This window comes from Urocitellus parryii, chromosome 12 (assembly GCF_045843805.1).
Source record: "Urocitellus parryii isolate mUroPar1 chromosome 12, mUroPar1.hap1, whole genome shotgun sequence".
In the NCBI taxonomy this organism is placed as follows: Eukaryota; Metazoa; Chordata; class Mammalia; order Rodentia; family Sciuridae; genus Urocitellus; species Urocitellus parryii.
Window position 1 is genome coordinate 38,342,521 of NC_135542.1, and position 14,043 is coordinate 38,356,563.

A 14,043-nucleotide genomic window follows, 5' to 3' on the forward strand; every position below is an offset into this window, starting at 1 on the left:
AGCCCTAAGCTGAGTCCTTTCAAAGGAAATAGGACTCAGCTTAGGGCTGGGGAAGTTTTAAATTGAGAACTGAAATTTTTAAAGAAATCACCAGGTCTCTTAGTGAAGGTTTTGTTTAAGAAAAAAAAAATTAAACTAAGTGGAACAAAGTTCTACTTAAATATAATACAGGTTATCTGATTAAAAACTTGAGCACCTAGCACCATCTCCTGGTCAAAATAAATACAGCATCACTTCAAACAATACTCACGCAGCATTAGTTTGTAGAGGATTCAGATATCGTCCTTGTTCTAAATTTAATCTGTAAACTTCAGAGCTGCAAAGAAATGAAGAAAGCTAAAAATATGGCAAACTACAATAAACTTTTATTTAAATAAATGTAAATTTCAGAACTACATACATATATCACTTATAAAATATATGCATGATTAATTATCATCATCATAACTCATCACTTTCCTTTGCAAAACTGATAAAAAGATTTACTTCAGATCTAAAATATATTCATCTTATTTACAAACCCGTAATGTATAAAGGTAAGTTAAACTATTTGTTGAGGAAATATCATAAAGTAATTAGACTATTTACAAATAACACAGAAAATGCAAGATTCAAAGGTATATATATCTAATATAAAATAAAAGATTAGAAGGAAATACAACAAAATACTAGCAAAGGTTTCCTCTGGGTTTATGGATGAATTTTCTTTTTCATACTTTTTTTACATTTTCAAAATTTTCTATAAGGGATAGGAATTTTCTTTTTTTAATATCTTTTTAGTTGGACATAATACCTTTATTTTATTTATTTATATGTGGTGCTGAGGACTGAACTCAAGGCCTTACATATGTTAGGCCAGTACTCTATTGCTGAGTTACAACCTCAGCCCCTGAATTTTCTTTTATATTTATAAAAAGGTGACACTTAAGGATAAGAAGTTTTAGAATACTATATAACAGGGCTAAGAAATGGACCTCACCAACGAAATTATCCTACTAGGTTGCAGATATAGCTCTCTGTATTTAGAGAATAGGCAACAGAAGTCAAGGGCGACATCCTAAATGATTTAGTCTCCTTGAAACATAAAGCAACTTAAAAGCAGGGATCATGTATGTATTATTCTTGCGTAAAGCTGCTCCCAATGTTTTTTAACTAGAGTCCATAACCACACATGACCTCAATTACAAAATGGTTCAGAGAGAAATACATTACTGATACTGAATAAAACTTAAAGCAGAACTACAAGTTTGGAAAAATAAAGAGAAATCTGGGAAACAGAGTAAAATAAACAAATATGTATCTTGTACATTGTGGCAACTGGGCTATAGTGAACAGGCTTATATTTCCTAACAGCATTTCCTGCTTTAACCACTGTAACATAAAACTACCATAAATACTTTTAATGTTAGAATATTTTATTAAGCAGAACAACAGGTATTAAAATGTTACGATACCTCTTATACACAAAACGCACCAGTGTGTAACTAGTAGACTTATTTTTGGCTTATTCCTTGGTTTCTTTTTTCTTTTTTTGGTACTGGGGATTGAACCCAGGGGTGCTTAACCACTGAGTCACATCCCCAGCCCTTTTTATTTTGAGACAGTGTCTCACTAAGGTACTTAGGGCCTCGCTAAATTGCTGAGGCCCACTTTGAACATGTAATCCTCCTGCCTCAACCTCCCAAGCAGCTAGGATGATTACTGGCATGCACCCACCACACCCCACAAAGATTTTTTTCTTTAAAATAATAACCATGTATCACTTTATCTGTTAAGGCTATTTAAACAGAGAAACTATACAGGAAATTTATTAAGAGAAATTGTTTGTGAAGTGAAAAGGAAAAAGAAAAAGAGTGAGTAGATCCAATACCTTGCACCAACAAAGTACAAATCACAGGATGGATAGTGATAAGAGAAATCTCTCCCGAACTTTGGTATTCTGGTTTTGTAGTAAAAACCTGATTGTGAATGAAATTCAATATATCTATCATTATGTAAGAAGACAATCTGAAAATAAAAGAAAATCACTTTACTTAGGTTTCTACATAAAGTTTTTATTTCATCATCACCAAAGCAAGAAAAAAAAAACTGATCGCTCTCACACTTATTCTCTCTAAACACACAGACATCCCCCACACTCCAGTGGAATTAAGAATCACAACCCTGGGCTGGGGCTATAACTCAGTGGCAGAGGACTTGCTTTGCATGTAAAAGGGACTGGGTTTGATCTTCAGCACCACACATAAGTAAAAAAAAAAAAAAAAAAAAGGCCCATTAACAACTAAAAATATCTATCAAAAAAAAAAACTTAAGAAAAAGAATCTCTGTTTCCTGATGCCTTCCTGCACCTCAACATCGTCTCTGAGAGCCTTTCCTTCTAACCAACAGAACTAAGACAAATGCCTTTCGCTGACATGGCTCCAGCACATCCTAATGTGGAGTGATGTACACTAGTCGCAAGAGCACCTTTCTGCTTCACTGAAGAACACATTCTAATAATCCCACACAGTCACACAGTTTGATAAACTCATTTAATTTAATTTTAATGTACTACAAAGGTAACTGAAAACCCTACAGATAGCATTTAATTGCAAATTTGTCAATATTAAAAAATATATATTTTAAAATTGTATGTCCCCAAAATACATGAAAAAAGCTACCACAGATAAAAGGATAAACCGAAAACTCAGTTCTCAGAACTAAAGACAATACACGAACCATGTCAGGGGCCAGGATTGTGGCTCAGCGGTAGAGCGCTCCCCTAGCATGAAGCATGTCAGCTAAGAAAATTCAATTTTCCTTCAAGTCGACTTTTTTTTTTTTTTAATGGTGCTGGGATTGAATTCAGGGCCTTGCACACAGTAGGAAAATGCTCTACTATTGAACTGCACCCCCAGCCCTTCCTCACAATGCCATTTAACATAACTAAATAATGCTTTTATTTTAATAAATTTATTTTAGCTGGTACATAAAAATTATAGATATTAATGGGACATCATGATGTTTCATAAAAATTTTTCACTTTAAATTGAATAAAGGCTTTATTAACATTTTCTAATTGTAGAAAATGACCATAAGAATTGAAAGATGGATCAACAGCATAAAGAAAAGCAAACAAATAAATCTGTTTAGTTGTGTTCTGAATTATACCAGAAGACACCACAACCACTTGCTGGGTCAAGAAAATGAAATGTACAACAGTGCTAATGTACTCTTATGATTCCGAGAGCAAAAACAACCTGGCAACAAACCTAAGTTCAAAAATCAGAATTACAAATCTAGTACATAAGATGGTCTATAAAAAATGACTGCTTCCAATTCTTAAAAGTGGAGATAAAGTCTTATCAATGGAAAGCTAAATTAGACAGGCCAAAAGTCATCTCTACCTCAGTTGTCCTAAAAAATACTACACATCACACATGCACCAAACTACAAGTATATTAAGAGAAAAAAGATAGGTTATCTACTAATACACAATCTTCTTTAACAACTGAAAATTGAATATCCTTATCCTTATAAATTCCACTCACTCATTCCTTTAATATAACCAGCACAAATCCATGCTGTCAAACATACCTTTGAATAGTCATCTGATAAAATTTCAAAGGTGACAACTGAAAAAGAAGAAATAAGGGAAAAATGCAATTATCAATCAACATTCTTTTAAAAAAAAAAATCTTGAGGCAAAGATTCTAATTCAACGCAGAAATTATACAGAAATACTGTTTAACCCATACAAGAATAAAACTGCCACGTTGCCCCCAAAATGACAAATGGAAAATTCAATATAAACCATCTAGATTTTTATAGAACGAAGCAAATCCACAAAATATGACTTCTAAATTTTGTCAGTATTTTACCCAGATGTTCAAAATAATTTTTAAGACTTTCAAATATACATTTAAAAACATTTTAAATATTGATTAAAAAATGATAATAGAGCTGGGGTTGTAGCTTATGGTAGAGCACTTGCCTAGCATGTGAGGCACTGAGTTCAATCCTCAGCACCACATAAAAATAAATAAATAAAGTGCCACGACACTTTTATTTTATTTAAATCAGTCAGGGTCACTCAAGGTGAATTTAAGTTGGCACGAAAATAATTACACACAGACAGAAAATACCCTTTTTTTGGATCCAGTGACAGCTCTCGACCTTAGGGGTCCTTTGGAAAGACAGAGAGCCACCTGGATTCTTTATTCTTACATAGGGGGCACACAAGGGGAGGTTCCATGGAACACTCTATCCCAAAAAAGATTAAGGGGTAATATTACAAAGGAACAAGAAGGCAGCCCACTCCACAGGTAACACCCACTTCCAAAGCTTTGCTCCTCTGCTGAGGGGAGATGGGGATCCTCCTGCTTCCCAGTTAGGGAAGCCAGTCTCCACATTTCCATCGCTCAAAGCTAGGGGGCGCTCAGCTCCCGACTATAAAGGTAGTGTGCCTATCTACAACTAAAAATATTTTTAAAAAGGGTAACAGTAACTCTTTACCTATTCATAGTTTATCTGCTAAATAAAAGTAAAGAATGAAAACCACTGTACTAGTGGCACACAGAAGTTCTAGTTTTCAAAAGGCAAAGGGTGAGACAAGTTAGAATGCGCTTGTAATTCTAAGGAAACTCCCTAGGGTGTGGTGGTACACACCTGTAATCCCAGCAACTAGGGAGGCTGAGGCAGGAGGATCACAAATTCAAGGCCAGCTTCAGCAACTTAGTGAGGCCCTTAGTAACCTCCCATTAACTCCTTTTCCCTTAACCCCCAACACAGGGCCAGCTAATAAAAGTTGAACTTCCCCATTTTAATGTGCCTTCCATGCTTGACAGAACCTGAGAATGACTCTCAGTGACCTTTACTCTAGTACAATCCTTGCTCCTCTGCGAGTGTGGGAGGACCCTGTGACTTGCTGAGACACCACTCCTCTGAAATGTTACCTTATATATCAAATGGGAGATTTATAATCATATGAGCCTATAGAAACAGTTTCCTTTTGCTTGTAGTGAAGGGAAAGTCAGAAAGATGCAAAGCACTAGAAGGATCTAATGAGCTGCTGCTGGCTTAAATGTGGAGGTGACCACGGGACAAGGCATGCAGGCAGCTTTAACAAGCCAACATAGCCAGCTGACAGCAAGAAATGGGATCCCCAGTCCTACAACCACAACAAACTGAAGTCTGCCAACAACCTGAGTGAGTCTGGAAGCACAGTCTTATGTTCAGTCCTACAAACAAGAGCATAGCTGGCCGGCACCCTGATTCAGCCCTGAACACAGGACACAGCAGAGCCTGGAAGGACTTACTGACTTACAGAACAGCAAGCTGCTAAATGGATCTTTAAACCACCGTGTTTGTACTAATTTGATACATAACAATAGAAAACTAATATACAACTGTTGTGGTTTAGATATGAGATGTCCCCCAAAAGTTCCTGTGTGAATGCGGGACTATGTCAGAGGTGAAATGATTGGATTATGAGAGTTGTGGGTTGATGGGCCCAAGCTAGTTCTAATGGACTAACTGGGCGTGGCTGGAGAAGGTGAGTCGCTGCGGGTGTGCCCTGGAAGGGTGCATCTTCCCTGAGGCCCCTTCCCTACTTTCTCTCTGCTTTCTGGTCCCCATGAGGTAGGCAGCACTTCACCATGCTCTTCCACAGTGAGGTCCTGACTTGCCCTGGGCCCAGAGCAATGGCCAACCACTGAACCAGGAACCAAAATGAACTTTCCCTCTTCTAAATTGTTCTTCTCAAGTACTTTGGTCACAGTGACAAAAACTAACTAGCACAACACCAATTTCCATTTTGAAAGGCAGAAAAGTAGACAAATATCAAAAGTTATTTTTACAAACTCAAAGTTATTATCTTACTCACCTTCGGAATCTAAACACCTTTCAAACTTCAAGGATAACTGGTAGGTGTCATAACACCGAACCCGGGGTTTATATGTTCCTATAAAAAAAAATTAAAGTGATGTAAAACCTAAAGATAGACTTTTCATAGTCAGTATCCTGTAGAACTAGTGAGGATACCTTTTGTTCAGAGGTAGGCAGTATTCATTGTGACCAAATCAAACAAAAGGAACTAACTTAAAAGCACTCCAAGAAGGAAATGAGCAAAGGACAAACAAGCAAGTCATGGAAAATGAATTCCATATAAAAGGCCTCAGGAAGAGCTAATGAAAGTAGACTGAGACCATGAAGCCGTTTTTGTCTACCCCAATGGCAAAGATGAAAAAGATCTGTGCTGGTGGGAGTGGTCTGACATACTGCTGCTGAACAGTGTAACTGTCACAACTTCTTCAGAGGACAATCGGGCAATACCTGTAGGATATGTCATGTCTATGCACCTTGAAACTACATTTCAACTTACACAAACTGAATCTAAAGAAACATCCTCAAGAATGTACCAAAGATAGGAAGAGCAGTTGCTGGTGCACTATTTATAATGGCTAGAAACTGAAAGCAAATAAAATGTCACCTGACAGGAAAATGCTTAAACAAACGGTGGCAAATCTACGCAAAGGAACATTATGCACCTCATATAGAGAGGAACAGACCCGTAACCCCTGGGGTGGAAAATAACACGTCCTGCAGAGGGAGAAAACAGAAGGGAGTGCCACAGAAGAGGCACTCCATTCTGTAGAACTGAACGCTGGTGGTGGTAGTACTCTGTGCAGAAAAAGGTGGAGGAATAAGTACTGACTTCATAATGAATGGTCTATCTCTGAGCAGTGCAATTCTGACGACTTTCACATTTTATGCTATGTATTTCTGTAAGTTTGTGTTCTGTATAAATTTATCATATTGGCAATGAGAGGAAAAAAGATGGTTTTTGAAACAAAAAATCTTAAAAAAGAAAATGAGACAGTTTTGTTTTTTGGCATGAATCAACACCTAAGATTTCAGGGACATAGTTCAGTTGGTAGAGTGTTTGCCTTGCACACAGAAGGCCTTGGGTTCAATCCCCAGTAAAACACACACACACACACACACACACACACACACACACACACACAAAGGAAGGGGGAATACCTTGGCAGTAGAGAGTCCCTAGGTTAAATCCTCAATACCACAAGAAAGCCTAAGATTTCATTTTAAAAAAGAAAAGTTCAGGGCTAATGATACAGCTCAGCTGGCAAAGTGTATGCCTACCATGCACAAGGGCCTGGGTTCCATCCTTAATACCGTCAAAAAATAAATAAATAAACAGAAGTTGAAAAAACAGTAAATATACTTGGAGCCCACTGTTATATGATGACCATTTAAAAAGATCTGTACATTTGAGTGTCTGAAGGGCCATATGGAAGAATGAATATATGCGGGGCCTTCATTCCCATGTTGTTTGTTTTGGTTTTGTTTTTGCTTTTTATTTTTTTTATCATTTACAAGGTTTACATGTTTTACTTTCACCATCACAAAATATGTGACAAAAAAGATAAACATAAATAAAAGCAGTCCTTCTATTTCCTGTTTTTTTCCCCTCATTCCCAAGAACAATTCTGGGTTACACAGGTTATGTCCATTTGTCAAAGCTCAACAAATTGTAAACCTAAGACATATGCAAGGCTGGAAATGCAGCTCAGTGTTAGAGCACCTGCCTAGCATAACAAGGCCTTGAGCTCAACCTCCTGGACTATACCAAGCACGCACACATACAAAACCTCCATGTATTTCTAGTTAATGACATACACGCTAAGGTACATACAGGTGAAGTAAGCCAATACTTACTACTTGCTCTGAAATGCAACAAAAAACAAGATAGAGCCAGGCACAGTGGCACACACCTGTAACCTGTTAATTGGGAGGCTGACAGGAAAATCACAAATTCAAGGCCAATCTGGGTAACTTAGCAAGACCCTGTCTCAGAAAAAGGGCGAGATGAGCAGGGTACAGAACCCCTGGGTTCAATCCCCAATACAACAACAACAACAAAAACAAGATGGATTGATGGATGCACAGAAAGAGAAATAAATAGGTGAGACAGCAAATAGCAAACGATTTATTTATTTATTACTATAGTCTACTATTAATTGCAGAATCTAGGCAGTAAATAACTGGGTGCTCACAGTACAATTTTTTTCAATATTTCTTTATGTCTGAACTTTTTTACAATAAAATGTTAGGGTAAAAAAAGTGACCTTTCCACCACAGCATTTCATGCTATGAAATGTATGTAAATCATAACCAAAAAGATGCTTACCAGTTGCTAAAATATACTGTCCATCTTTTGACACCTTAATAGTGGTACACACAGTAGGCATTTCAAAATCCTGAATCAGTTCAATTCTCCTACGGACATCTACAAAGAGAGACAAAAAATAACCAGATTTTTTTTTTTTTAACATAACTTTATTTTTTATGTGGTGCTAAGAATCGAACCCAGTGCCTCAGATATGCTAGGCAAGAGTTCTACCACTGAGCCACAACCCCAGTCCCATGAATCCATTTTGTTACACAAGAGAACAAGGGAATGGGAGAATTAGATAAAATCAAAATCTGTAAGTATTAGAGCAGTTATTTTTGTTATCTTTTGAATTAAAATTTTAATTTTCTAACTTTAGTATTATATAAAACCTACTCTTACCTTGTGATCTTTACCCCACATCCCATCAATCTTTGATTTTTATACACTCAGTTTTAAATGAAATATAAGGGAAGCCAGGTATAGTGGCACACACCTGTAATCCCAGGTTTAGGAGGATAAGGTAAGAGGCTCACAAGTGCAAAGCCAGCCTCAGCAACTCAGCAAGGCCCTAGCAACTCAGAGAGACCCTGTCTCAAAATAAAAAATTAAAAGGGCTGTGAATGTGGTTCCGTGGTTAAGCACCCCTGGGTTCAATTCCTAGTACCAAAAAAAAAAGAAAGAAAGAAAGAAAAAACAAGGAAAGATAAATTTTTTATCCATGACAAAATGTAATAGAGAAAAATGTAAAGAAAAATGTAAAGAAAATCTGTCCACCAATTTCTCATTTCATAATCAGAAATCTTACATTCTGATTTTTCCCTGCTGTCATTAAGTTAAAGAATCAAAATATTCCCATTAATACATATAATTATGATGTACCAATAAAAAAATGTAGGGAAAAAATTATATTACAAAAGAATCAAAATCTTCTGTTTATGTTCATACACTCTATGTGTATAATTCTTTCATTCAGAAAGAAAAATGCCTTATTTCAAAAACAGACAAATAGATTTAACTTAAAAAAGATTCTGATACACTGGAGAACAAAACAACTGTTGGAATGTTGCTGAGCACAGTGGCACACAGTGACTCAGGAGGCAGGAGGATCAGCAAAAGCTTAGTTGCACTAAGCAACTCAGTGAGATGGTCTCTAAATAAAATACAAAATAGGGCTGGAGATGCAGCTCAGTGGTCAAGTGCCCCTGAATTCAATCTCTAGTACCCCTCAAAAAAAAAAAATGTTGGAATGTTCAAAGAGGTCCTCCTTGGGCCTCGAGTTCTCATACATCTTGCTGATTGTGGCAAGACTGCAAGGCACTGCTTCTCTTATATCTAGACCATTTTTTCAGGGTTATTTATACAGCTGGAAACCCTGACAGATGCAATCATATGTCCCTTTTAGACAAAGAGCAGGCTTCCTTACTGCCTGCTATAAAAGCAGTGGTCTTCCCAACTCAGGGCACCTCAGCTGCAACGCAAATCCACTGTCTAGGGAGCACCCATCTGCATGGTGCTGAATATCCCCGTGGGACTCTGGTGGAAATTATCATGAGTATGCTGACACTCACTGCATTTGCTGTGCTCTAAGTAATAAAGTCTCTACCTCTGACCCAGGAAGTAAGAGGTTAATTTATTAGTTTTTAAGTAGAATAAAATCAAATCCCACACCTCCCAGGAACATATCAATCACAACAAAAAGCTTCTTAAAAAGAAAAAGGCAAAAGTGTTTATTTTCCACTACAGTAGTCCCTTTGCATTTTGTAACTCCTTACTTACAACAGGCGAGCCAGAGCTTTATAATACGGATCACTAACATCACTGAAGCAGAAAGAGACAATACTCACCAACATCTTTCTTCTGCAGTGCTCTCTTTTTCCTATCAGACAACCACTTAAAGAAAATAAAGAGATTGTATTTTAAAACAAATTCACCTAAATTGTTTTCTGCTTACAAAAGTAGTAATACATTAGAAAATTCAAACCTGATAGGAATATATACTCCTACATAAGATGAAAATATTCTGTGATCCTAATACTACTACTGTGAAGAGATGTTGTGGATTTTTTCTTGTATATGCTTACATACATTACACAATGAGTTTCTCAAACTCCTATGTTTCACATGAAAGAAAACTAACTCATCTAAACAATGTAAGGGAAAATAGTAAGCCTCAAATATGTAACTCATATATGGAATAACTGCATCTATTTAAGTGAAAATTTTACATAAAAGTAGAAAGTCTGAAATATCTCTTTTTTCATAAAGAATAAAGCAGATAAATAACTGGCCAAATAGCTGACTGGATAATAAATAAATGGTAATTTTACAGTCATACTCACTGATACCAAGTTTTGTTCTATACCCCAGCCTAGCAAGCAGCACAATTCTGTTGCCTAACTGGGTGACAAGAGGAAGCACTTGTCAATTATGATTATCCTAAAGCAATGGCTCCTGACCAGGGCAGTTCTGTTCCCCAAAGGGCATTTGGCAATTCCTGAAAATACAGTTGTCACAACTGGGGTGGGGGTTCATCCTCCTGGCATGCAGCAGGTCAAGACCAGAACAATGCCAAACATCCTATGATAAATGCATAAGACAGGCTCCAGGAACCAAGAACTGACCAGCTCAAAATGTCCATATGTCAATAATGGTGAAGAAACCCTCCCATAAAGGAGTGAAAGAAAAGCAAAAGAAAAATGAACATATGTCTCCTCTAAAAGCACAAGTCAATGTATATCCCCTATTCTATGACATAATAATCTTCAGGACTCTCTGGTTATGCAGATTCACCACTCAAGTCCCTAAGTGACACCTGAGGCAGTGTCTACATGAGGAACAAGATAATACTTTGAAGAGCCTGATTTTGAGCCAGAGCTCCCTCCCATCTTCTTAGTGGACTGACACAGATTTATGCCAGTGATTGTATTACTCTGATTTTACTTTAGGCAGTAATATTGTAATTAAAGGTTCTGTTGAGTACATTTTGGGGCATTCAATGTGTTCTTTTACATCAATTTATCACAAGCAGAACAAAGGTATATTACCAAGGTGCCCCCCCCACCATATACTAGAATACAATTTTCTTAGAAGTTTTGCTTACAAAGGCAAACATTCATAGAATCATAGGGCTCATCCTTTTGAGCAAATGAGTGTGGGGCAAAGAGGTGAAGACTGAGATATACTTCTACATGGGGGTCTGGGACCTGGAAGGCCAGGAATTCTCCACACAGTGAAGATGGGAAGGAAGAAAAGTTCATTCAGGAGTTTCTATATAAAAGCTGACAGCACACAGGAAAAGGAGTCATCATGGGACAAAAAAAAGAAGCCTAAAAATGTTTCTAAAGTTCATGAAAGAACCAAAAGCTTTCACTAAATTAAGCCATCCTCTCAATATTCTATAAAGTTATAACTAATAAAGAATTGTACTACGTGTGGTAGTGCATGCCTGCCATCCTAGGTACTCAGGAGGCTGAGGAAAGAGGCACAAGTTCCAAGTGTGGGTGACTTAGAAAAAACCTTGTCTCAAAACAAAAAATAAAAAGGGCTGGTAAAGCATCCCCAGTACAAAAAAAAAAAAGCACCTTACCAAATAATGTAATCAGAAACCTAACCCCACCCCCTTCTGCACCCCAAAAGCAAGCAAGCTCTGGGAAGGCTGGTGGCCTCACTCTCACTGCATAGGTGCCTCTCTCTTGCTGGAAAGGGGTCAGGGGAAGACCCTATTTACTCTTACATTTGAAGGAGGTAGAGCTAGAATGTACACTATTATATACTACTCAAGGTTCCACTTGCTACTTATTAGAACTTCAAACTTTCATATCAAAAATAAGACTTCCCCACTCCCAACCATTCATCACTAAAAGCACTTTTTATCATCTGAAATTGTTTTCTCATTTGCTCATTTGTTCATTATCCTTTTCCCCAACAGGGAACTTTATCTAACACGTTCACCATGTACCCAAACACTTAGAGCTGCCTTGGCTAGAGATGTGGCCCAATAATAGAGGACTTGCCACTTGCCCAGCATGGGTAAGGTCCTAAGTTCAATTCCCAGGACAGAAAAGCAAGCAAACAAACAAACAAACAAAAATGGAACTCTCTGCACATACTAACTCTCAACAAATGAGCAAAATGAAAAAACAAAATGAGAAAGATCACCTGTGTTATGAACAACTGGAAGATGAGGAATCAGTTAAACCATTGGTTCCAAATTTCTCAGTGATGACAGGTACACTGAAGAAGATCTACGTTGAAGTAGAGCTACCTTTATTTTGTTTTCCAAAGGCCAGACTCCACCCAATAGTGGCATGCTGTCAAGTGGTACATTTTGAAACCACTTTCTAACAAGTGCAGAGTCTTGAGAATTTTGAGCTAAGGCTGTAAATTTTCACCTTCCAAAGAATGGACACCTGCGAAAGGAAATGAGCTTCCACAAAGTTTTCTCTCCCTGGAAGTGCTTGAACAGAGGCTTAACTACCACTTATAAGAACTAAAAACCAAGCTTCAAAGCCTACTGTGTGACCCTGGATAAATCATCTTTCCCCTGGCGAGAGCTTCGCTGAACTTCAAACATGAAAAGACTGAACTAGTACTACCGATTTGTCCAGGCCTTTCTGACTTCGAGGTTTTAACACCATGGAATCAAGTTCAGCAAGATTCGAATACACTGTCCATAAATGCTACAGGTGCAAAGTCTGGATCTCCCTTGTCCACCGTTGTGACCCTAGGACCTCGCTCATAATAGGAGCTCAACAAAAACGAACGGATATGAAAACCGGGAGAACATTCAAATAGGGGAAGAGAGTTCTGTCAACCCATCTGTCCACGTTTTCCTGCTCGGCGTGGGAATGGCTGTGGACATGCACACAAGCCCAAGGGACGCGACCTCTGTTCTGGTGAACCTCACAAAAATTCCAGCAAAGCTCTTCGACCCTGATCACCTCCCGGTCCAGGTTCTGGTGCGGTGGCAGTAGCGCCCTTATTTACCAGGGCCGACGAGACCCCCAGCTCACAGCCACTCGCCCCTGGGCCTCCACGAATCGGGGGCCAGTAGAGGCCCCGCTAAGCCAGGCCAAGGCCAGGGCCAAGGAGAGCGGCGGCTGGTGGGCGAGGAGTGCCCCCAGGAACTCCGGAGTGAGGGGCGTGGACGGACTCACCTCGGGAAGGGACTTGCCGCAGCTGAGACTGTAAATCTTCACCTCGTTGAGGCTGGAGACCTGCATGGCTGCACCAAGAAGCGACGGCACCTGCCGCAGTCCCAGCTCCTCCGACACCTGAGCAGCACCCCAAGAGAACCCGAGCGCGACGCGATCTGGCGCACGGCGTGCGGCGGCCGGCGCGGGGCGATGACGCACTTCCGGGCTCCGGGACGCTCACTTCCCGGAAGTGGGAGACGTAAATCACCGCGGCGGTGTAGTGGAGAGAACCTGCGAGGCCGGGCGAAGAGGCGCGGGCGGGCGGCTGCGCTGTTGCTGGCACGGCCAGACTCTGCTTTTTCACCTCTCAGTTTCCCGAGGTGCAGGAAGTGGCCTTTTGGTCGCTGCCGCTAGCCAGGCCGAGATGTCGCGGTCCTGGGCAGGGGCGGGTGGGGTCAGCGAGCGAAGCCCACCGGGCTGCGGATTCGGAGTGGGCGTTGGTTTCTTGTTGTCGCCGTTCCGTTTTCACTCCTCCCGCGTTTCTGTCCGTAGGGAGTAGCTGGCTCTCAAAGCTGCAGTGGCGCCCGCCTGTGCTCCCAGCTCCCTGGGAGGCCGAGGCAGTAGGAGCGAGGTTCCTGACCAGGCCTGTCTCCAAAAGGAGGGTGGCAGAGGCCTGCGTGATCCCCAGTAGCAGGAAGGGGGAAAAGGCGTGTTAAATGTTGTTTTTGTCTG

The 14,043-nt window shown here is 39.5% G+C and overlaps 1 protein-coding gene across 1 annotated transcript in view; it reads right to left on the reverse strand.

Annotated features, from left to right (window-relative positions):
- Nol10 (nucleolar protein 10) overlaps positions 1-13,485 on the reverse strand; it is an 89,321-nt gene extending 75,836 nt beyond the window's left edge. The window contains exons 1-7 of the mRNA XM_026394503.2: positions 13,333-13,485; positions 10,021-10,066; positions 8,192-8,290; positions 5,864-5,941; positions 3,577-3,614; positions 1,871-2,007; positions 251-316 (exon numbers count right to left, since the gene is read on the reverse strand). Of these exons, the coding sequence (XP_026250288.2) occupies positions 251-316; positions 1,871-2,007; positions 3,577-3,614; positions 5,864-5,941; positions 8,192-8,290; positions 10,021-10,066; positions 13,333-13,398 (530 nt within the window). The 5' untranslated portion in view covers positions 13,399-13,485. The remainder of the gene's footprint in view (positions 1-250; positions 317-1,870; positions 2,008-3,576; positions 3,615-5,863; positions 5,942-8,191; positions 8,291-10,020; positions 10,067-13,332) is intronic.
- Between the last annotated feature and the right edge of the window lie 558 nt (positions 13,486-14,043).